This window comes from Mirounga angustirostris, unplaced genomic scaffold (genome assembly GCF_029215605.1).
Source record: "Mirounga angustirostris isolate CCGP_5_RB_7025 unplaced genomic scaffold, mMirAng1.0.hap1 SCAF_7, whole genome shotgun sequence".
Classification (NCBI taxonomy): Eukaryota; Metazoa; Chordata; class Mammalia; order Carnivora; family Phocidae; genus Mirounga; species Mirounga angustirostris.
In genome coordinates this window covers 56,701,202-56,725,909 of record NW_026991715.1, presented here as the reverse complement: position 1 = coordinate 56,725,909, position 24,708 = coordinate 56,701,202, and the positions used below count along the sequence as shown (strand labels likewise).

The 24,708-nt window shown below is 41.6% G+C and overlaps 2 protein-coding genes across 8 annotated transcripts in view; one reads left to right on the top strand and one right to left on the bottom strand.

Moving 5' to 3' along the window:
* The window catches only part of GFM2 (GTP dependent ribosome recycling factor mitochondrial 2), a 60,109-nt gene extending 58,506 nt beyond the window's left edge, over nucleotides 1-1,603 (top strand). For all 7 annotated transcript variants that reach the window (XM_045896528.3, XM_045896501.3, XM_045896519.3 and 4 more), the window contains one exon: nucleotides 1,268-1,603. The gene's annotated coding sequence lies outside the window, so the exon portion shown is untranslated. The remainder of the gene's footprint in view (nucleotides 1-1,267) is intronic.
* Nucleotides 185-24,461, bottom strand: HEXB (hexosaminidase subunit beta). The gene is made up of 14 exons (XM_064596245.1): nucleotides 24,130-24,461; nucleotides 20,132-20,277; nucleotides 16,229-16,294; nucleotides 13,865-13,911; nucleotides 13,517-13,627; nucleotides 8,111-8,212; nucleotides 5,939-6,068; nucleotides 4,442-4,622; nucleotides 3,850-3,936; nucleotides 2,585-2,657; nucleotides 1,758-1,932; nucleotides 882-972; nucleotides 623-727; nucleotides 185-381 (listed from the first exon to the last, which is right to left on the bottom strand). Exons 1-14 carry the CDS (start codon nucleotides 24,348-24,350, stop codon nucleotides 333-335), a joined length of 1,584 nt encoding a protein of 527 aa, XP_064452315.1. The 5' UTR covers nucleotides 24,351-24,461; the 3' UTR covers nucleotides 185-332.
* Nucleotides 24,462-24,708: the final 247 nt, after the last annotated feature.

Sequence of the window (24,708 nt, the reverse complement as noted above, 5' to 3'; positions counted from 1 at the left end):
GTATACTAAATAAATAAACTGACAGTGGCACTGGAGCTGCCCGTTCTATAGAATGAGAGCGGATGTTGAAAGTTATGTACATGACCTATATTGTGTATAAAGTTATTACTATGGAATATATTCAGTGTTACCACAAGGGGTTTTTTGAGCTGCTTTCACAAGCAAGATGCATGTATAATAAAGGTTCAATATTTAAAAAGATGTATTTTATTTAAAAACAGGATACGAAATCTTACTGTCCATGATTTCAAGATCAAGTTGATTGTAGTACAGATTGCTGTGGGCTTTGTTCCATTTTCTTCTTTGTTTAGGCTCATTCTTTTGTTTCATACTCAGTAGTTACAATATCCAGTAAAGAGAGGTTCTGCAGCTATTCCCCGTCTGTAGAACAGATAAAGTATGAACGATTGATGTAATTCAACTCCATCATAAAGAACTCAGTTTAAGTCAAAAATGAATGAAAAAAAGACTGTTACAGTGGTTCAAGATGGATTTAAAAGTTCAAATATCTGTTATCAGTGATTTAATTAGGGGCTATACATTTCTATTTATAGAAAAAAAAGGTAAAGATCACCCCCGCCTTTGTGTCGTAGCTTTTGTCGTAGCTTTAAAAATGTCTTACCTGACCATTCTGCAGCGGTGAACTGTTAGTCTATTGTAGGCATCCTCTATATCTTTGATGCCCTTGGGACTCCAGAGTCTCTCACCAATGGCACTTGCCCGAGGCCTGAAAATTAAAGCACACGTTCATCAAAGCAATTTAAATTCACGTTTAGAAATTTTCCCAAGCATAGATATTTAAGTAGTGTTTCCCTACTTGGAGGGAGAAGGAAAAATAAGGGACTTTAATTTTTAATTCAAATGTTACTTAAATTCCATACCATAATCTTGGAGTGAGATTAGTTGCATCCACGTATTCTCCCCATAGACACGCTTCTCCACCAATAACAAGTTTTTTCTGTTCTTGCGAACCTACATTAAAATCATTGAATTGATGTAAATCAAGTAGTTGCTCAAAGCTTTTACATGAAGGCAATTATTGACACCAAAAAAGGGTAGCAAACTTTATTCCCACAGGTGCTTGTTAGCATATTTTGACTTTCAATTTTACAAAAACTTATTTGGGTTCCAGAACCATTTTTCCCTAGTGACTGTCACTTTAACAGTAATTAGGACTTTCTAATACTTTGTCAAGAAAGTGATGTCAATTCCTAATAGGTCTATAGTTTTGAAATACATTTTAACACTAACATCCTTTTTCTTGAAGGAAATTGTGAAATGTTCTTAAGGAAGAGGGTCTGAGCCCAAAGCTCCACCATTCTCCAACAGCCTGAAATCCATGGAACTGGAGTATAGACTTCCTTGCGTCTTACAATGGAAAGGCCCATCAAAAGAGGATATGATACAAGGTTAATGCAGTCAAGGGGCTTTAAAATGTAGAGTGTTATAGGGGCACCTAGGTGGCTCAGGTCAGGATCCCAGGGTCCTGGGATCGAGCCCCGCATTGGGCTCCGCGGGAAGCCTACTCTCCCTCTCCTGCTCGTGTTCCTTCTCTCGCTGTGTCTCTGTCAAATAAATAAATAAAATCTAAAAAAAAAAAAAACCTAAAGAAATCTAGTTTTGTCTTTCACAAAGTTTAAAATGTACTGGGGCCTTTTCTTTTTTTAAGTAAACAAATAGTTTTCTTCCCTATCTCCCACCGGGATATTACTGACTATATACTAACGAATCAATGTAATGATGGGTGCTTCACTTACCATCAAAATCAAGAGGGTCCACTGTATAGTACTTTCTCCAATCTTGTCCGTAACTAATCCAATCTAAGTACCAAGGAGCAGAAAGGATCACAGGGAAGCCAGCTGCTGTGACCTGAGTTTGTTCTTCATTATACTTTTCATTTTTCCATACTTGAACAACCGTGCCTGGCTGAAGCTATGTATGATGAGGTCCAACAATTAAAAATGAAATTTAAAAAGTCATTGTAGCTAGGAACATGACTTCCGAAGATTCTTGAAAAAACACACATTTTCCCCTTCAGAGTTAGTACTAAGTGTTACTGGTTGTAGGGCCTTAAAATTAGAAGTTTCATCAACCTTAAGGTTGGATATTTAACTTCTGCCTATATACAACACCATATATTGGGATAATGAACTAAGGCTTTATTCCCATTTGTACCACACTACTGTTGTTCTTGCTTTGGAACTTTGAGGATGTCACTAACCCTTCTGGAAAGATACTACTAGTAGCTGGATTTGAAACTGTCAGTTACCTGAGGGGAAAAAAAAAGCATATACATTGACAGTTTAAAACTACCTTTGTAGCAATAAAGACTCATTCATTCTTGTTTGTTCTGCCCTTACGAAAAAAGAACTTCAGAGTACTCTGATATGTGACAAATAGTGGTGGTGGGAAGGAGGTGGTACTAGTCTCAGTCTACAGCTACTGCCTAATCAAAGTTTAAACTCAAAGGTAAGCTAATTCCCCATCATGCTGGCAACAACTTTATTAGGGTTCCTTCTTTCCAAGATGTTAAAAGAGTTAAGTCTCTCATATCAGAATCAAAGGCAGTCTTCATACTTCTTACCTTCGCGTGATCATCAAAAACCTCTTGCCAGACTATGGCTCCCTTGTTGATAGTTGAAACAATACCCAAAAGCCTACCGTTGGGGGGGAAAAAAAGTTTATTTCAGAGCACAAGCTTAACAAGCTTAACAATGTGTTTAATGCATGAACCTCTTCTATAAAGGATTGCAGTGTAGCCCTTCACTACAGCACCGCTTTATAGCAGCACCTGCTACAGTTGGGTCGCGACCCAGTGTGGTTCCTTCTTTCCAGCACATGGCTCAGAATGTCACACAGCAGAGGGGTTTAAAAGTTATTTGCTGAATGAACATGCTAAGCATGTCCCAAAGTGGGGAAGACATGGCAACTCACAGGGTAGTACACAAACCACAATCTCTGGTAATTGCATGGGTATCTTCAAATAAACTGTAATTTAGCCTATAGTGTCAATTACATAGCATTCAACAACTGCTGACAATCAGTCCACAAATACTTCCCGGTAAATGCCAGGTATTCTACAGGATTAGAAAATTAGAATGTACCACACACAAAGCAAAACAAGAAAAGGCTAGATTCTGACCTTCCTTAATTCAAGATTTGGCAAACGACAGCCTACAGCCTGTTTTTGTATGGCTCATTAGCTAAGAATGGTTTTCACACTTGTAAATATTGTTTAAAAAAAACAAGACTACTATGCAACCAGGGGCCCATGAAGCCTAAAATATTTACTATCTGGCCCTTTAAAGAAAACGTTTACTTATCACTAGTATAGGACAGTGCCATTCAGTCTAAGTCTGCAACGATGGAACAGCCACTAGCCTCATCCAGCTATTGAATACTTGAATGTGGCTGATGTGACAAACTGAATTGACAGTTTTCTTCCTTTTAAATACAGCCACATGCAGCTGTGGCTATCATACTGGACGTCACAGATATCAAGTAAAAGAAATGTTTCTGGAGTTGACCAAAGGGAATGAATTTCACAAGCTGGACAGTGATAAAAACTTCACAGAAAAGCCAGGGCTTGGAACTGAATTCTTTGAGCAGGGAGGGCTACCCTTCAACACTTACTGCAAGTCTTAGTCATCATTTCATTGCTTTAAAAAAAGCAGTGGATATTGCTTCCTTTTGATGATTTTTTCACTGACACTTTGTACAACAAAGTGTATAATATCTACACTTTGACAAGGAGTGGAGAGAAAATGAAAAAAACAGTACTAAATAGCTAAACCTTTTAGAAAAGGCACAGATGAAATAAAAATAAAAGTAGGCTTACAGGTAACTTACTTTTGAATATATAAAGATTCTAGTCTTTTAAAATCTTTGCCAAAGCCTTTCCGCTTCATGAAATCTGTGACTTCTGGGTTGGACTCCCTTCAACAAAAACAGTGATTAGAAGTTTGATAAACTCATTGTCTTTAAAGCAGCATATATTCCTAACTTCATTTGTGCAGATTTAAAACTATTAAAGTGTGTAGGGAGAAAATGAGCCTAAAAAACTTTATTATGAGTTCTCCTAGTTTTCCACTGCAAATAATTTTTTCCCAGAAGCTGGTTTCTTCTGAAAATGGCTTTCCCTCTTTCATGCTTCTCTCCTCTAAGGCTACTGGCAGAGGATTTTTATTTGAAAAAACCTCCCCCGCTTAATCACTGCCTTTTCCCTAAAGCTGCTCTTGTTCACTGTAGTTTTTTTCAATCTCTACTATCTTCCACATCTTGATTCTCCTTCCTAAAAGCTTGTACTCTCGAGTTCTGTTGCTAACTTAAAACCTTGCCAAGCAGACATCTTTCCCCCAGTCTTCCCTTTTCACGTGGAGACCTCTACTACCTCCTTCAAATGCAATGGTTAAAAAATAAGGATTTTAAAGAACTGTCATACCAACATGTAAATTCCACTTCATCTCCTCCCAAGTGAACGAAGTGATCTGGAAACACGGTACTAACTTCTTTGAAAAACTGAGACAGGAAGCAGTAAGTTGAATTCAGAATAGGGTTTATAGGTCCAAAGGTCCCAGACTGCTTAGGTCCATTGTAACATGGAGTCAGGAGGTTTTTCTGACCTGCAAGAAGTATTTTAATCACAAAGACAGATGTGGATTTGCATGTGATTATACTTTCTTTTGTTGAAGCTGTAAGATAATTTATATAGAAAAAACTAAGCACATTTACTAAGAGTCACTATGGTAACTTCTTCCAAATCAGATAAGGAATTGTTTCTTGAATCCTATCCCCTATACCTCTTTTTTCCCTTTCCTCTACTCTATTTTTTCTACTTCAAATATCTCAAATATTAGTAACTCCCAAATCTTCAGCTCACCCAGACCATTTTTCTTGATCTTCAATCCATATTCCAGATTCCCTGTTCAACACAATTAGATATTCCAGGGCACTTCAAATACCATCTAACAAAAACCAAATTCTCTGTTCAGTAAAAGTTCCTTCAGTAGCGCCTCCTGATTACTGTTTTCTGGTAAGGGTGCTACTGTTCTCCTCCTCTGTAACTTTTCCTTCTTCTCCCACAGTTGATCAGTTGCCAAGTTCTCTGGATCCTATATCCAGAATGTCTCTCAGTTCTGTACATTGTTTTCCATTATCACCATTCTGGTCTAGGACTTCAGTTTCCTTCCCCTTCCAATCTGTCATCGCTTCCTCACATAGGTTTTCCTGAAGCGTGGTCCCCATCATGTGATGCTTCTTCCCGGTAACTTTCAGTGGTTTCCATGTGTCCCGATGGAGCCCACATCGCTCACCCAAGGCCCTTTACATTGTACTTCAGCACATTCCCCAACATTGTCCAAGTCTACCCTGGTCATACTGGACAACTATAAATGCCAGCTGCTGTGCTGTGTGCTTCACATTCATTACTTAACCCTCAAGACAATTACATGATAGTTACTACATTGTAGAGACGGGGAAACTGAGATGAGCCATTCCGTAACTTGTTCAAGGCCACTCAGTTTATAAAAGGCAGAAACAAGCTTCAAACCCAGGCAGTGCGGCTCCACGGCCAGTTCTGAAGCAGCTCGTAGTGCTTACCGCCCTTTGCTGCGCTCCACTCCCAGCCGATGCCGTGCCTGTTACTCCCTTTACCGGTTTCATCTCTCAAAAGCGTTTTAAGTGTTCTTCTCATCCACGAAACCATTTCTTAAATTGACTTAGCAAGCTCTACTTGTAATTTTTCTTTTAGCCCTTGTTTTTATACTTTGGGCAGTGCCTAGCATAGTAACTTGCTCACAATAATGGACTCAGTTCCACCTGTCAATAGTGCTGCCTCCGTGCAAACCACGACTAAGAACAAAATGAATAAACACCTGATCATAAAAGATGGACGAACTCAGGTACTCACTCTTTGCAACTTAAAAAAGACACTCCTTACCTTTTCCCCAAGACTGTGTATGTCCAGGACTATCAAATTCTGGTATGACTCGAATCCCTCGTAATCGGGCATATTCTATCACCGTACGGACATCATTTGGTGTATACACATGAGACAAAGAATAGCTTCCCTATAAAAGCCATATTTATTAAAAAGTTTGGCATGTATTTGTCTAGGACACTGTTAACAGTTCTGTTTGTAAACTGGTAATGCAGAGATGATTTTTCTAGTATCACAATGTATTAAAATAGGCCTATGTGATGTTGGAGGACTTTTTTTTTTTAATTTTTCTTAATCTCCACATTTTTATTCATTCATTCATTCATTCCTTAGTAAGCTCTGCACCCTATGTGGGGCTCGAACTCACAACCCCAAGATCACAAGTCACATGCTCTACTCACTGAGCCAGCACGACGTCCCCGGAGGACTCACTTAAAATTATTTGTTTACCATAATCTTCTTAGTAAGCTCTCAGCACATTGTGGGTTAATTCCTGATTTACAAATAGATCTATCTCAACTAGCTCCTCTTGTTTCAGGAACATCTACCATCATGTAACCATACAACAAAATAGAAGTAAAATGTTTGACTCCAAAGTCAAGCCTGTGAAAACTCTGAGTACACTGTTCTTGTCAGTTTTAGAATAAAAATTCACATGCTATTACAAAACTGAGCTGTCGCCTTTCAAAGTCATTTTAATCACTATCAGCATTAAAAATATCCCCAGACATGCTGTGATAAGTGATTTGTTTTCTGGGTTTTTTTTTTTTTTTAAGATTACCCTCAATCCCTTTATAGGTCACTTGAAAAATTAGTATGGGTTGTAACTAAAGATAAAGGTCAATTAAAGGTGTTACTGTAGCATATTTCTCAAGGTATAAATATTACATATAAGCTATATCTAAATTTATATATAAATATAAATGCTCAATTCCTAAAAAGTTTGGTCCCGTGACCCCCATCAAATTTATATCTAAGCAAGATCAGACCTAACTACTCAATTATAATCAATATAGGAGACAAAAGAACATATTAATGGACAGTATGGGGATGCAAACAGCAAAACCCAGGCTTTGGGAACTAGAAAAATGATTTAGTTTTAACAAAAACAAATTACCAAAAAAAACCCAAAAAGGTAAATGGGCAGGGATGATCACCTATATATCGAAAGACAATGGATATACTAACTGACCACTATGTATGGAACTCATTTGTATCCCATTACAGGTAAGATTTTTTCATTAAGAAAAGGTAAAGGCACTTGGCGAAATTTAAGTAATGATTGGCTAGCTGGATTGTTAATTTTTCAGCTGCAATAACATGGGGAGTTTTTTTTGTTTTTAACAAAAAAAGATCTTTTTACAAATGAGATATGCTGTCAGGGATTTTTGTGAAAAATAATGGTGGCAAGGGAGGGTGAGCATAGGTGGTACAAGACTGGCCAAGTACTGAAGCTGGGTGGCAAGGACATGGAACATTATACTACTTCTGCGTATGTTTGAGATTTTGTGTAATAAAAAGTAAAGCAAAAGCAAACAAAAACAGAGGGGTGTCGCTAACATTTCAACCTGTACTACGTCATAACATTGGAGAAAGCTGGAGATTGTGGACAGAGGACTAAATTTAGAGTCCTGGTTTTGTCCCTTCCTAACTGCAACTTTGGATGAGGAGGTCAGTAACTGTCTCTGTATTTACAGGGGGATTAAACGAGATGACATGAGGCTTGCTTCCACCTCCGCTGTTCCATAATACAGTTAATCTGAACACTTCTGAGACAGCCATTTACTTTTTAAGGAGCTCTCATCTCTAAAATTCTCTATGTAGTTTTTCAGAGAAAAAGTCATTTATAGAATCCAACACAATTCCAGGCTACATGATAAAAATACTCAACCTTTTAGGAGGTATGAGTGCTTCAGGTCTCCTATATTCATTAAAGTTTTTAAAATTTTATTTGTGTAACTACCAGAGATTATTTATATTTACAATAACTTAATTATAAAAACAGTTTTTATGGATCTAAATTGCTAAGCCACAGCTTATTAAAATAAGTTTTTAAACCACAAACATATAACTTTTATACTTTAATTCTATCCAGAAGAAACATTTAAGCTAAAAACTTCTAAAGAAACCATACATTCTTAAAGACCGACCACAGTAACATCAGTTACTCACTTTGTTGCTTAATTCGGGAAAAGCAACGCTCTGGTAAGGGAAAGACTGGTCATCAACTATGTGCCAGTGGAGAACATTAAACTTATTAAAAGCCATGGCATCCTGCAAGCAGACATGTTAAAAAATCATATATTATACACAGATGTAATACATACACAATCCAATTTATCTATATTCAGGATCATTTCCAACATGTCTACTTCCTTTTAAATTTCTTTGTCAGCAAAGCAAGAATGCGAAAGAAGTATAAATTATTTATCTTATACTTCATGTGGCATGTCCCTTTTTAAAAAGCCTATTCAGCATTTGTATTTATTCTAAACAAGGAGCTAGAACTTTGTTCTATGAGAAGGTAGCAATCTTCTAAATTCCAAGTATTTAGGAGTTGGCCAAGAATGGAAAATAGTTCTTAGCCGCTATCATGTTTGGGAATAGGGGTATTTAAGTAGCAGGACTTATAATCCCCACAGAAAAAGTCATTTACAGAATTCAACACAATTTTGAGATCTGAGTGCCATCCCTTCCTTTAGAAATGAAAGAAACCTGGTAAAAATGCAGTATTCTCAGAAATTCTCAGGGAAATCGGTATCAATTTTATGTATATTCTGGAGGAATAAACAAGATCTATATGAAATATAAGCAGATTATTTGAAAAAGATAAAAGAAACAGTAAGAGGCGGAGATTGGTTTGCCCTACCAGAGAATTCAAGCTTAAAGAAGCCACCTTTCTCCTCCACCAGGACTGAAAGGATTTGCTGATTCATTTAAGGGCATTATGCGAAGAAGGTTTTTTTAGTGGATAACGGCAAGATTTTTACCATCAGAGGAGGGAGTTCCTCAGTCAAGACCAGGGGCTTGCAAACCTGTCTCATAAAGGGCCCCGAAGTGAGTATCTTGGTTTTGTGAGTTAACCCGGGTTCCGTCACCATCGGTCCCGCCGATGGAGGATGGAGAGCCACACACAGTGTAAACAAACGCACGCGGCTGTATTCCAGGACAGCTTCATTAGCAAAGACCGGTGACAAACTGCATTTGGTTCTTGGGCTCTAGTGTGCCAACCCCTGATACTGATAAGAGACAGAATTAGATAAAGATGTGGGGGGCAGGTAGAAGACAGGGTAGGAAGATCCCAAGTTCACCTGGTCCCACTGACACACCAAGATAACAGTTACATGTGGACAACTAACACTGAAGGCTGGCAGAACTGACCTTCCACGGTCAATCATAGAGAGAAGGCCACATTGAAACAGAGCAGTGGAGATCTGGTTAGGAACTAAAGCCTTGGCAAGACCTAACCGCAAGCAGGGGGGATTCAGACGCACAGAGAAGTAGACCCCACACCAGGGACCCCAGATACTGGGGACCTGCACTGGGAGGATGAGTCTCTATTAACATCTGGCTTTGAAAACCAGTGGGACTTTCTAAAAATCATTGGGCTTAACTCCAAGAGCCAGAGAGCATAGGGAACTAAGTCTCTGCCCTTAAAAAGCAAGAATAACTAACCACCAGGGGCACCCGAGTGGCTCAGTCGTTAAGCGTCTGCCTTAGGCTCAGGTCATGATCCCAGGGTCCTGGGATCAAGCCCCGCATCGGGCTCCCTCCTTCTCCCTCTCCCTCTGTCTGCTGCTACCCCTGCTTGTGCTCTCTTGCTGTCAAATAAATAAAATCTTTAAAAAAATAAATAAGGGCGCCTGGGTGGCTCAGATGGTTAAGCGTCTGCCTTCGGCTCAGGTCATGATCTCAGGGTCCTGGGATCGAGTCCCGCATCAGGCTCCCTGCTCCTTGGGAGCCTGCTTCTCCCTCTGCCTTTCTCTCTCGCTCTCTCATGAATAAAAAAAAAAAAAAAATCTTTAAAAAAAATTAAAAAAAAAATTAAATTAAATAAATAAATAAATAAATAAATAAATAAATAAATAAAATAACCACCAGACACAGCAACAAAGTAGCCGCTTGAAAAAAGCCTGGGGTATACTAAAGGAGATTTATTTACTGATCTCGGTGCACTGGAAGGGCAGGGATCTTTAGGAGGCTTCTCTAAGAATCAAAGTGCTGGCAGGCACCATGTATTTCTCTTCTTCTCCCCCAGCCTAGATAGCTGGACACCTAACGCTTCACCCATCTTGCTAGCACCACATGCCCTGCCCCATTCAGCCCACTAGCCTTGGCAAGTGTCCCTCCCAAGTGACTCCTGCCATGTGGAGAGGAGGAGGAGAACCCCATCTACCAGCACACCTGCAGTGGAGAAATCCAGCAGAGGACATCTGTCACCGTCCTGGCAGTTAACATTACTAGTAATGGAATAAATAAGGCATTGTACCACCTGATATGCATGGAGAAGAACATAGCATCACTTCTGTCTTACGCCTGCCCAAAATTCGTGACCTGAAATCTCATCATTTAGAAAACAGACAGGCTGAGCATATTCTACAAAGTAACTGAGCTATACTCTTCAAAAATGTCATGGTTTTGAAAGACAAGGAAAGATAAATGGTACCAAATTACAGGTAGCTAAAGAGACATGACAAATAAATCTAACATCTGATCCCGGATTGGATGCTGAACTTACAAAGGACCTGATTCGAACAACTGATAAAAGACAAATGAGGACTGTAAAGTAGATGATCCCATGATGTCAATTTCCTGATTTTTGATGGTTATACCGTAGTTATTGAGGTAAGTAGTTTTAGGAAATGAAAATGGAAATAGTAAGGGGCGTGGGGCCATCTTATGTGCAACTTGCTTATGGTTTAGGAACACACTTTTATTTTTATTATTTTTTTAAGGTTTTATTTAAGAGACACAGCGAGAGAAGGAACACAAGCAGGGGGAGCAGCAGAGCTGAGCAGGAAGCCCGATATGGGGCTTGATCCCAGGACCCTGGGATCATGACCTGAGCCGAAGGCAGATGCTTACGACTGAGCCACCCAGGTGCCCCTAGGAACACATTTTTAAATAGAGGGGGAGAATAAGGCAAATGTTCAATTTTGAAACTGGGATGTCTGGGTAAACAGTCTATGGGGGTTCTTTGCACTCTTACAGCTTTTCTTTGGGTTGGAAGTTACTTCAAAATAAAAAGAAAAAACTTCTAAAGTTAGAGAACTTAAAACCATCTGTGTAGGCCCAAGAAGATAAACTGATAAATCAAACAGACTTAGAGTTCAGAAAGTGACTCGTGTATTTACAGGGATTTAGTATTTGCTACTCATGGCATTGGGAGCAGTGGGGAAATTACAGATTGCTCAAAAATGATGCTGGGACTACAGGCTAACCATTTGGAAAAAAAATAAAGTATCTGTCATCTAGAACACACTGAAGTAAATTCTAACTGAATCAAGAGTTCAGTAGGAAAAAGAATTTTTTTTAAAGATTTTATTTATTTGTCAGAGAGAGAGAGAGCACGCAAGCACACAACCGGGGGAGGGGCAGGTAGAAGGAGAAGCAGGCTTCCCACTGAGCAGGGAGCCCGATGCAGGGCTCAATCCCAGAACCCTGGGATCATGACCTGAACCAAAGGCAGATGCTTAACCCACTGAGCCACCTAGGCATCCCTAACATTTTATTTTTTGAAGTAATCTCTACACCCAACGTTGGGGCTTGAACCCAAAACCCTGAGATCAAGAGTCACATGCTCTACCAACTGAGCCAGCCAGATGCCCTGAAAAAGTATATTAAGAGAAAATTTGAGAGGTCTTATTTATATTTATATCCTTGTTCTGGAGTCCTTTCTTAGCTCACTTCCTAAGGCCAAAAATAATAAAGGATTAGATTGAAAGATCTTACACTACATATAAAATGATTTATACTTCTACAAAAAAAGACACTATAGTTTAAAAAACACATCTAGAAAACTTCACAACAATATACAATGGATAAGTATATAAAAAGCAAATACCAAAGTACCACTGACACACATATAAACAAATGTAACACTGAAGAGCTCTTAAGTCAACAAGGAATCAACATTCCAAAAGAAAAAATGGACACTGAAAATAAATTTGTAGCTTACAATATAAAAAAATACAAACGGCCAATAAGTAAAAGAGGCTTGTATTCACTAAAAAATCACAGAAGTGCAAATTAAAACACGGAGATATACTTTACAACCAGATTAGCAAACAATATGGCAAAAGTGTGCCCCCCCCGTTGGCCAAGCATCCACTTGTATGACCCCTCTAAAAGGCAATCTGACAATACATACCAATTTAAGATGTCCCCCAAGATAAAATGTATCCTTAAGCCCAGAAATTGACTTGCAAGAATTTATACTCAGGAAATAATCCTGACAAGTATGCAAATATAAGAATATGTACTCTACAGTACTGTTTGTGATAAATTAACCTGGCTGTCCATCACCACGAGAACGGTTAAATTCACATCATGGTATATAATATATAATATTCACCTCTTTAAAAAGATGGTACAGACCTTATAATGCTTTCATAAAAAGATGTCCATAAGTTTTTCTGAGGTAGCAAAAGTGCAATTCCATTTAAGTTTTAAGTTTTTAAAAGAGTCACGTCATATGTGTTAATACATTCATTTTTAAGCGAAAGATGAGGTAAATGGGACATAGAAATTTCTATCAACCTTTGGTAAATGCAATTATGGGATTACTACCTATGCACATCTACATCTATGTTCCAACTTTTTACACTAAGCATTTCTTTCTTTTTTTTTTTTTTTAAAGATTTTATTTATTTATTTGAGACAGAGAGAATGAGAGAGAGAGCACATGAGAGGGGGGAGGGTCAGAGGCAGAAGCAGGCTCCCTGCCGAGCAGGGAGCCTGATGCGGGACTCGATCCCAGGACTCCAGGATCATGACCTGAGCCGAAGGCAGTCTCTTAACCAACTGAGCCACCCAGGTGCCCCGCATTTCTTTCTTTCATAAAGTGGTAATAAGGTCTTTTGGAGAAAAAAATTGACGGCATTAATGCAAATGCAAAAATCACTTTTTAATAAGAGGCTCTGTTCATTAAGGAATCAAGTGAAGGTGCAGAAAAACATACGAGGAAAACCTCCATACCCCTACAAACTGGTAGTGATAGTGGGAATGAACCAATAAAAAGTGGACAGGAAAAAACAGTTCTGTCAACCTCAGCCCCAGCTCCCACCATCTGAAGTCCATATTCCTTTGGAACATTTCCCTAGGGATAAAGCAGCTTCCAGCCTCCTTTCTATGCCACTTTACATAAATTAAATGGAGGTCACAACATTCAAGGACACTAACTTTCTCGGTTGGGGAAACAGACTTTCCAAGGGAGGGAGGAAAGAAAGCTCAGTGCTTTACTATATGACAGACAACCCCCCATGATCCAACTTACACAACCGTGTCAAGAACCCACGTAAACTAACACCACAAAAGGACAAAGCTTCAGCACAGAAAATGGGGAAAATAATCACCTACCAGAGTTTTAAGAATACTCTTAACGGGCAGGAAGTGTCTAGCTGTATCAATTAAAATTCCTCTGTGCGGAAACCTTGGAGAATCAATAATGTTGGACTCATTGATGGTGAACTAGAAAACAAAGTCAAAGTGATTGATTTTTAGAATTTTCTCTTGACTTGAGCTCAGTGAGTACTTGTATCTATGCAAGTGCTGCATAAAAGATTTAGAACAGTGTGAAATTTACATTTACCAGAGAAGCGAAACATTTGTAAAGAACAAACGTTCAAGAAGCAATAAACACCTAAAAACTTTACATTTTTCTTGTAGTAACTCAACAATTTTTAGTAACATAATAATCATACTTACAGTCCCATAAGAATCTTGATAAATTAATTGGCTAAAGGTCTCTAAACCTAGGAAGAATAAAATTTCTAATTTATTGCATGAATTTATATAACAAATTGATAAATAAAAGTATTATGCAAACGTACACCCATGACCAGAAAAGGCAAATAAAACTAAATATAATATTATACCTATAGCCTCTAACATACTTTCTAAAGTCAAAGCTCAGTTTTTAAAAAAAATTCCTGTTGCCATCTCATCAAAATGCTTTATTTACTTCACTGTACCCACACACTGGGTTTTGTTTGAACGATAACATAAAAATGAGTAGTGATTCAATACAACAAAATATTAGTTACTTAATAAATTTATAGCATTATAAAGAAGAATTTTTATGATAAAATATAGTAACTTCAGAAGGTACGTAAAGTTAAGAGGAGGAAAAAGGTTCAAAACGACCACAAAGCTATAAACAAGAGCCCAAGTTAAGACTTAAAATGTTTTACTCATAGCTGCAAAGACTATCTCCTGAACATTTTTCACTCAAGTGGACTGTTTCCTTAATATACTATAATTACAGGCCAATTCCTCTAACTGCCCTTGACTTTACCATAATTTTTTTCTTAAAAGATTTTTATTTTTAATGGATCTCTATATCCAACATGGGGCTCGAACCCACAACCCCAAAATCAAGAGTCACGTGCTCTACCGACTGAGCCAGCCAGGTACCCCAACTTTACCCTAATTAATCATTCTGGCTGACAGGGAAAATTTTAACCTAATAGTTCAAAATCAGAAAGGAAAGAGGATACATAACTGATACCACAGAAATAAAAAGGATCATCAGAAACAACTATGTACAATTATAAGCCAACAGATTTGACAACCTAGAAGAAATGGATAAAATCCAAGAAACATATATCCTACTAAAACTGAATCATGAAGAAAAAAAAACTGAAAAGACTGCTTACTAGTAAGGAGACTGAATCATTAATCCAAAACCTCTTGACAGACAAAAGTCCAGGACCAGGCTTCAGAGGTGAATTCTACCAAACATTCAAAGAAGAATTAACACCAATTCTTCTCAAACTTTTCCAAAACAACAACAAAAACAAACAAACAAACCAGAAGAGGAGGCAATACTTCCAAACTCATTTTACAAGGCCGGCATTACCCCGATACCAAAAACAGGTAAGAAAAGAAAAAAGAAAATTATTGGCCAATATCCCTCATGAACATAAATACAAAAATCCTCAACAAAGGGGGGGGCGCCTGGGTTAACACTCAACCTGAATCAAATCCAAGTCCACCTTTATTTTTAATTACTGTAACTTTAGTTAGCTCACATTAAAAAAATTATTCTCCTTTTTTTAAACTCTACTATTTGGAAGTCAGTAGAACAGTATCTCATCAAATTAGAGGCAGTAAAAGAAGCTTTTGAACAGGAAAAATAAATGTCCCAATACCTAAACTCCGATCCAACTCTGAAATTCAGAAAAAACTTTTATGGTTTCTCTCTGCCAATGGCCTCCAACCCCTTTAGGTAGGTATATCATTAACACTGTTTCTGTAAAAGTGGTTATGTATCTACAGGAATTTAAAATGGTGGAAGGGCACTCTCCCTTTTCCCACCATTGTGGTGCATGTAGTTGACTGCTCCTCAACATGTCTTCTCACCAGACTTTCAGGATCAAGTGATTCCTGGCCAAGAAACCAAAGCAGAATCAACCCATTCCCCAATGGGTTCAGATGAAAACTGGTAATAAAATCAGAAACTACCCCAAGAGGAGACACTGGAGAAGAACCAAGAAGACTGTGTAAGGAGTCACATCTGAGATGACACACAGTTATTTACACTGTATCGAGGTCACTAGCGTCTCACCCTATCAAGCGGAAAACTTCACCACTAGTTGGAGGATATGTTTTATTGGGAAAATATTCTCTTTGTTTCTATGCTTCTGCATTAGTAGGTTCAATAACAGATCTGAGACATTCTGTTTGTAAGTAAACAAATTTTTTAAACAGAGGGGGAGAGATACTTGCTCTTGAAGGTGACAAGAAATGATAGTGAAACAAACTGGAACGAAATGCCCTACTCAGAGCAGGCTGAGCCATTTATAGCTCTGTCAACATTATAGTCCCAAGAGCATGAACAAATTACATTCATATATAAATACGGTAACGCTCAAGCATTTTTCAAAAAGTCAAACGATCTTTCTCCCATGCTCTAAGCATATGTGTATGATGGAAATCATTTTGGAGATACCTGACAAACCATCTGTAAAGGATCTAAGGAAGCGAACTTTTGCTGTGTTTGATTTCCCAAAGCACCAAATGGAAATATTTCTTTACTAGAAAATAACAATCCAACTACATATAACTTACCTCGTAATACTCCCCAAACTCTGTTGGCCTTAAGAAAAGCCACTGGTCCTTCCACAGCTAAAGTATCTGCATTTGAGGGGAAAAAAGTTTGTTAATCCCTCAATGACACACAACGTATTTCTTAAACATATAATTGATTATTTCTGGACCATTCCTTTCTCCTGAGCTCCAGGCTTATTTCTCCAACTCCTCCTGTACATCTCCACAGAGATAACCTGTAACCCCACATGCCCAAAGCTGAGCTCCTCCCGCTTTCCTGCTCCACGCTCTCCGGGCCTGTCCCCCGTGCGCCTCATCTCTGCAGGGCACAGCAGTGCCCTCCAACCAGGAGAGTTGCTCAAGTCAAGAATCTGGGTGTCCTCTCCAAAATTCCTCATTTTCCCCTTCAGGTGTGTTATTCTCTCCACTGCCCCTCAAGAGAGTAGGTTCCTACTTCAGCTAGGATTTTAAATCCAAAGGGCAAACATTCCTCAGTTCCCTAATTCCTTGTGAAGCCTCAAGCAGCATTCAAATCTTCCACTCCACCTAAGGCCAGAGTATGATCTCTACTCTTTCTCTTCTACTTCTGTGCTTCTCTGCTTGCCTTGCACCCACCTTCCCCCACTATCATCCTAAATCTGCCTTAAGATTCACCTCCTAACTCACTTTAGCTAAACTGAGCTTTGTTCCATTCAATAAAAAGTTCACACCCATCTATAACGGGGCTCCAGGTGGCTGCTTCTGGGCAAAGGGGGGATGCTGATCTTCCGATCTTTTAAATCACACTCTGTCTAGGGCTGCACCCAGGGTCATTTTAGACTTTTGGAGAGGTTTAGAGCAGAGACAGCCACAGATCAAGTAAGGCACCAGACAGAACAGGGAGACTGGAAGCTAGTGGGTGTGACAGACGCGGGCTCTGCTGCAGCAAAGACACTCGAGGGCCGCAGGTTAACGACTCGTATCCTATCTGAACCACACCATCGCCCCCCCTCCACCACCGTTGCCCACACTGGCTCCCAATCGCAGGCTGCAGGGAGGGAAAGGAGCTGTATCAACAGCCATGATTCATGTGACACTCTCAGGTGACAGTCTTCTGACGAGGCAGCCCTCTCCATGAGAAGACCACAGTGCTGAGTTAGCGAAAGGCCAGGCTAAGCCAGGGATTGCTGTTTTGAGTACAATCTAATCATGTTTCCTCTCCATCTCTATCAAGTTCTTAGCCACTAGACTCACTGGTTACTGTTACTGTTGAAAAACATTGTTTTTAAAGATTTTATTCACCTATTGGACCTAGCGAGCGAGCGCACAAGCAGGGGGAGCTGCAGGCAGAGGCGCCCTAAAAACATTTTTAAATGCATCATAGTTTTGAGATCTCCCAGACATAGTTGTAACACAAAGAATCACCTAAACACATTAACATGTTGCATGGACTCGATGCTCATTATCTTCCAGGAGCTGATGATTTTTTTTTTTTTTTTAAGATTTTATGTATTTATTTGACAGAGAGAGACACAGCGAGAGAGGGAACACAAGCAGGGGGAGTGGGAGAGGGAGAAGCAGGCTTCCCGCGGAGCAGGGAGCCCCATGCGGGGCTCGATCCCAGGACTCTGGGATCATGACTTGAGCCGAAGGCAGATGCTTAACGACTGAGCCACCCAGGTGCCCCAGCAGCTTATGATCTTAAGGGTTCTGATTCAACTCAATGCAAAACCCACAAAGAGCAGTTAAAAGGAGGTTTTCTTTTCTAAACATATGGACACCTAAGCTGTAAAATTTCAATTTTTATTTCAAAACCACATTATTGGTGTTAACAATGATGACCCTCCCCGATGTGGGATGGGAGTGGTATCTTGGACTTTTCAGTTATCCCTTTCTGCACTTTCTGCACTGTAACTACTTTGTCTTCAAGAGTGTACATACAAATGACATCAATATAGGATACTTTAAAAAAACAGATGGGGTGCTTGGGTGGCTCAGTCAGTTAAGCATCTGCCTCCGGCTCAGGTCATGATCCCGGGGTCCTGGGATCGAGCCCTGCATCGGGCTCCCTGCACCTCGGGCAGCCTGCTTCTCTCTCTGCCTCTTATGAATAAATAAAATCTTTAAAAATAAATAAAAATAAAATTGATAAGGCTAACATCGCCTTTGAGATGCCCACTCAATTCCCTCTATTTTGGTCAGAAAACAACACTTACCAGACCTTCCCCTGGGCATTTACATACACATACTGTAACGAATGTAGTCCTGCTGTGTGTGTGTGTCCCTGTGTGTACTGATATACAAATGATACCCTACTTCTTACACAGCGTTCCCGTGTCCACCTCAGCAGTTTATCTCTGCAAGATCTCCAGGCTGTTCGTTCACTCTGCCTCTTTATTCTTCGCCGTTGTGTAGTATTCTTCAGTGCAGACTGATAAGACATATGCAGTCATTCTTGTACTGATGAGCATGTGGTTTTGTTTGTAACTCTTCACTATTACAGGCAAGTTGCGTCAAACATCCTTGTTATATGTAATTAATTCTCTACAGTAGGAACTAGTTCATTTCTGGTTCAGAGGGCATATTCTCCCTTTTAATACATAATGCTGTAGCACTTGTCACTTCCTCCGACATTTTCTCACTTTAGAACAGCTGATATCATTTCCAACTGTGTTCATTTTCTCATCATCATCTTCATCAACTAGTTCAAAACTTTAGTTTGTCCTTCAACCAAAAAATTTCACCATCACCTTGTCCTAAGAAGCCTCCTTTTCAGAACAAAGGTTTGCAAAGCCGAATGGATGACAAGCTATATACCTCTCCACTTTCAAAACACGTCCATTTTCTGGAATTTACGATATGTCATCAGTGTTGCTAACAGACAGCAAAGATTCCTTGGCCAGTTAACGACCACTTCCATCTCAAGTGAGACTGCAAAACCTAATTCATGAAGTGTCTGAGTGCTGTCGACTGAAATCACATGTCTGATGGTGGCAGATAATCCTGTTTCTCTTCTAAGAACAGCCAGAAAATTGAAGAGAAACGAACTTACTTTTCAGAGATGTATGATTAAGAAATCTGATCTATACTCGGAGGATGAAGAGGTGAACCTGTCTGTAGAGCAGTCTGAGGACACAGGAGTCACTCCCCTCTATCTTTACACCTCGCTCACCCATCTGCTCTGTCTGCACTTATCTAGCACCTACGTCCTCACATTGCTCCCCTTGGTTCCTTGCTGTAATTCCACATTCTTCCCAGTCAGTAGGCCCTACAAAAACGGCCTGCACAATTGTTTCCTTCCAAAACAATTTGGGAAAAGCCCAAACATTTTAGGCAACAAAAATATCATACAGCTAAATGTGACTGTATTGTAAAATGAAATTGCTCCACCCCACTCCCTGTTCTGCATTATCTGTGTGTCAAATTAGATTATGAATAGAGATCATGGATATAAGCATAGATTTATCTTCAAAATAAATTACCTAGATGTCCAAAAATAAGGAATTAGCCAAGTTAAGTTACTGCACTAAGAATGATGTCACAGAAAAATACTTAATGCATGTTTATAATGTTAGGCCAAAAAGCAGAATACAAAAGCCACATGGACAGAATTACCCCATTTTCAGGTCATTTTTATATGTTTATACTTATATCTATGTATAATATTTAAACATATTACTCTACAAAAACAACACATCCGAAATAATAGTGAATATCTGAGTTCTGCGGTTAGGAATGATTTCTTTCCTCCACTTATTGTAAAGACTTTCTACAATGACTATGTATTACTTTTATCATCAGACTTCAATGATAATTTTACAAGTAACACTTAATAACTCACTGACCAAGAACTCAATATAGTTCATGGCACGGAACCTTCTGTGGCACCTAAGTCCCTAACGAGCAGCTCATAACACGATACACTCACATTGCCCAGGTACTCACAGGATTCGTCCGAAGTGATACTGGGGTAAAGATCACACTCCGATTCAAGGCCAACTGAGACGAGAAGTTGCTTTAGCTCTACTGCATTATTACGTTTAGCAGGGCTGAGCGCTGACTTGCTGAAATCAAAAATACACTCATGGTATCTGTGTGAGAAATAAATGCAAACAAATTTTTAAAGCACTGTAGCCAAATTTTAGATACATACGTGGCAGTGGACACTGCAGCTGACTCCTCCCATCCATGCTACCCAGTATTGGTCCAATTAGAGGCTCTCACCCCAAGCTGCACATTACAATTTCTGGGGGGAGCTTTCTGAAAATACTGATGTCCAGACCATCAGAATTAGAATCTCTGAAAGTGGGATACGGGCATGGGAACTGTAGAAGTTACCCCCACACTTCCAAGTGCCTCATATGAAGCTGCTGTTTAGAACCAGTAATCAAACCAGTCATGGTAACCCCATCACTCTTCAGGTATGCAAGCCAATTATAACTAGCAACGGAGGTGGGGCATCAGGGGTGGTGGTGGCAGGAAGTTTCCTACACTAAGTGCGCACCGAGAGTCCCTTTTCTCAGTATGTGATGCTGGACCAGTTGCAGCCATACTAAAGGTGGCAGAGATAGAAAGCAGAGATAAAAAGAGTATGGATTTCCTAATGATACTGTTGAGCCCCTTAGTCAGCTAGAATCCTGACTTTGGATTTCCTCAAGTGTGAGATAATAGGTGTTCTTATTGCTTAAGCATGACGGAGTCAGAGTTCCTCTTATCTTCCAACAAAAGTATCTGAGCTAAGACACCCTCCCCTCCCCAAGAAAGGTCACGGAATTCTCGACAGGGCCTTGAAAATTTACCTTCTGCTGATACCCAAATGCCAGAGAAAGGGGATATTAAAACAGCATTTAGGGCGCCTGGGTGGCTCAGTTGGTTAAGCGACTGCCTTTGGCTCAGGTCATGATCCTGGGGTCCCAGGTCCCGCATCGGGCTCCCTGCTCAGCGGGGAGTCTGCTTCTCCCTCTGACCCTCCTCCCTCTCATGCTCTGTCTCTCATTCTCTCTCTCTCAAATAAATAAATAAAATCTTAAAACAAAAAAAAACCCAGCATTTAAAAGTACTCAAAGACCAGATAAGCTTCTAAGCAGTTAACATTTTGTATATTTGGTAAGCCAGCGATTGTATATGCTACTTATGTGTAAGAACGTCTGGTGTGTTTCCAAAAAAGTAAGGAGTGGTAGGTAAGTTCCAATGAGTTTGGAAGCATGTGCAAGTTAACCAGTGAGAGAGTGGAATGGATGAAGGTGCAGAGAGCCCTCTCCATGGAAAACCTCGGCAGATGCAGAAGCAAATTAAGATCACTGAATTGTAAACTTAGAAATGGTCAAGATGGTCCATTTTATCTGCTGTGTATTTTAGCACACTTAAATTTTTTAACAAAGGAAATTAAAGTTGCCAGCCGCTCTGAGATCTGAGTTAGGCGCTGGCTTGTCCCAAATACGGAGAACCTTGGTCCCGGATATTAAAACTCTAACAGAAAACTCCAAGGGTTCTAAAGCAGTGGTGTCTAAGGGTTAATTTTGCTTTTCAGGAACTGAGGGAGTGCAGCTATTTGAACATCGAAAACAAACGAGTGACCAGCGTGCGATAGACCTCGTTCTACAAGTTGAGGAGGACTGAACTCTCTGCTTCCAAAACGCATACTATTTCAACACACGGTTTGCGATATAAGCTGGGCACTGCAAAGACGGGAGACTCTGGTTCCGAACAATCTAGGGCCTACACTGTGTGTGCTCCCGACTACCTAGGCCCTTTGGAATATCCCCACCACCTCTACATTCTGCCAACCACATTGCACTTTTACTCTGAAATAGAGACTGACCCTCCTGAGTTCCGAGAACGCTCACCTGAATGCCTTCAAGTCTTAGCCATAAGGGCTAGTGTTTTATAACCTGCTTCCTAACAATGTAGGGTATAATTAACAACAGCTGCCTCACACACCGGACATGAATTAGTTAGGCCAACTCCAGATAATCACCTGCACTGCCTCGAAATGCCCAGCCTTGTTTTTAAACCATCTCACAGCTGACTCAAGTCCTGGTTATACAACCATCGTCAATGTGTCTTCCGTGCTTTCTTGCCACGCTCCTACTAGTCACTTCAAGCATATTACCAAATCCTTTTCTACTAACAGTATGGCACAGAAGGAAAATACAGTTTTACAAACTGAGTCCCAAAGCAAACATGGTAAGCATGTTTGCTTCTTAAAAGATTTCCTAGCCATGATCTTCCTTTAAGATGACCTTCACGTACTTCTTCCTCCCCAATATCCCCAATATCCCAAGGCAAACAACCACCTTGGCTTTACTCCTTCACACTGACTCTAGCCATTCTGACCGGTTTAGCAGACTTAGTACCAAAGGCTCATTAGAGTATGCGTCTAAAATGAGGGTCACAGGGGCGCCTGGGTGGCTCAGTCATTAGGCGTCTGCCTTCGGCTCAGGTCATGATCCCAGGGTCCTGGGATCAAGCCCCTCATCCGGCTCCTTGCTCATCTGGGAGTCTGCTTTTCCCTCTGCCTCTCCCCCTGCCCCCACTCATGCTCCCGTGCTCTCTCTCTCTCCCAAATAAATATATAAAATCTTTTTTAAAAAGATGACAACTAATAATATGGGCTATTAACCTATTAAGAAATGACTCACTGGGGGCCTGGGTGGCTCAGTCGTTAGGTGTCTGCCTTCGGCTCAGGTCATGATCCCAGAGTCCTGGGATCGAGCCCCGCATGGGGCTCCCTGCTCCGCGGGAAGCCTGCTTCTCCCTCTCCCACTCCCCCTGCTTGTGTTCCCTCTCTCGCTGTGTCTCTCTCTGTCAAATAAATAAAATCTTAAAAAAATACAATAAAAAAATAAAATAAAATGAGGGTCACAATATCCACTTAGCTGTAGAAGAGTGAAGAAAAAGAAGCCACCCAGGGCCGCTTTAGTCTGAGCTTATGCTCCAGGGCTATCTGGGGCCAGCAGGTGTTAAGCTAGTTTTGCATTTTTTTCCCCACCAGGTGTCTGCTGTCCTGCAGGCAAAATTAAGCTACGATGCCCACTGGAAACAGACAAACATCCGGGGGAATAAAGTGGCAGGGCAGCTAGCACCAAATGACACTCCTCTCCTGCACTACCAAGCCTTCAGGAGCGTCCAGCCTACACGGGTCTCACAGCGAGGCGACACCGCGGGCACGCCGAAACACCTTCCCAAGAGCAATCCGTCTTGTATTTGGTGGGGTCAGCAGAGCCAGGCTGTGGGCCGCCTCGTTACACAATTCACCCTGTCGGTGGCCAAAGGGGTTCCAGACATGGAAATGTGGGGTGCTCCAGAACTAAACAGGATGCTGCGAGAGCAAGCACATGACCAGCCTGCCGGGAAATGCAAAGCAGATACTGCGGTGCACGGATCACATCTAAGCAATTAGATGAAAACATCCAACATTTCGTATGAAACAGATTTTGGGAGTTTGGGGCAATGCTCCAACCTGAGGACCTTCTGCTTTCTGACCTGTTACCAGATTTGGCCAGTGCGGTGGGGAGGTGGCCTACAAATGGCAACCCACCCTGGGAATCCTGGTCCCAAGCTTTAAGCACTCATCTTTTCCCTAGAATTCCCTTCAAAAAAGCTGCTACCTCCCCCCATCCGCCCTACTCTCCCCTCCAAGCCGAACATGGCCACGGATTCCGAACAACCTACCCCCTCCCCTCAGTACCCTGCACGCAAACCAGGGTTCTCGAGCGCCCACACTGTCCCTTAGGAGGGAGGAGGGGGAAGGGAAGAGCTGGGGTGTCAGTTCGTGTTTGTCCGAGCCGGCTCTCCCATCCTCTAAACCTGGCCGGGTCGGGGCTGTCTCCTCGTCTGAGCAATGGGGACAAGAGCGCGCGCGCGCCGCTTCGCCCCCCGCGCCCGCACAGCACCCGGGGGTCCGCCCCGCCTCCGCCCGGCCGCGCGCGGGGGGCTCTCACCGCCGGAACGCTTCTTGCAGGAGGGAGCAGGAGGGGCCGGCGGTGGACGAGGGGTCGTAGTAGATGGAGAAGTTCTCGCGGGAGAGGCTCAGCAGGCGCGGAGACGTCTTCACCGAGAGCGGCATAGGCCACAGGGTCGGGCCCGGCGCGGCGAAGAAGCGCGGGGCCAGCGCCGCCAACAGCGCCAGCAGCGCCGGCAGCCCCAGCCCGCGGTGCTCCATGGCCTCCCGGCTGTTCGGTCGGCCCAGGTCTGCCCCAGCCGCAGCCTCGACACCTGACCTCCCGGCCGACCGCGAGGAGGAAGCGCCGAGCGCGTGGGTGGGGGAGTCAGCTGACAGCGCGCCCAGCCCGAGCCCGCCTCCGGGCCGGTGGGACCGCCCCCGCCGCCCGCCCCGCTCCGCCCGCCCCGCCCCGCCCCGCCCCGGCCCGGCAGCTCCGGGCCCTCCGCGGAGACGGGTGCTGGCCGCTGGCCCGCCGCGACCCGAGGGGTGGCCCCGGGTGACGTTGGAAACGCGGCTCGGGGCGCAGCCGGCCTCGGCTCCTGACGCGGGGGTTTAGCTGGCTTGCTCCCAAGCCCAG

Coding starts and splice junctions, on each gene's coding strand:
- HEXB (XM_064596245.1), bottom strand. CDS start 24,350: ATGGAGCACCGCGGGCTGGGGCTGCCGGCGCTGCTGGCGCTGTTGGCG. Junction 6,069..8,110: donor TTCCCGAATTAAGCAACAAA/GTGAGTAACTGA, acceptor TGGCTTTTATAG/GGAAGCTATTCTTTGTCTCA. Junction 973..1,757: donor GGACCCTCTTGATTTTGATG/GTAAGTGAAGCA, acceptor ATTTTAATGTAG/GTTCGCAAGAACAGAAAAAA.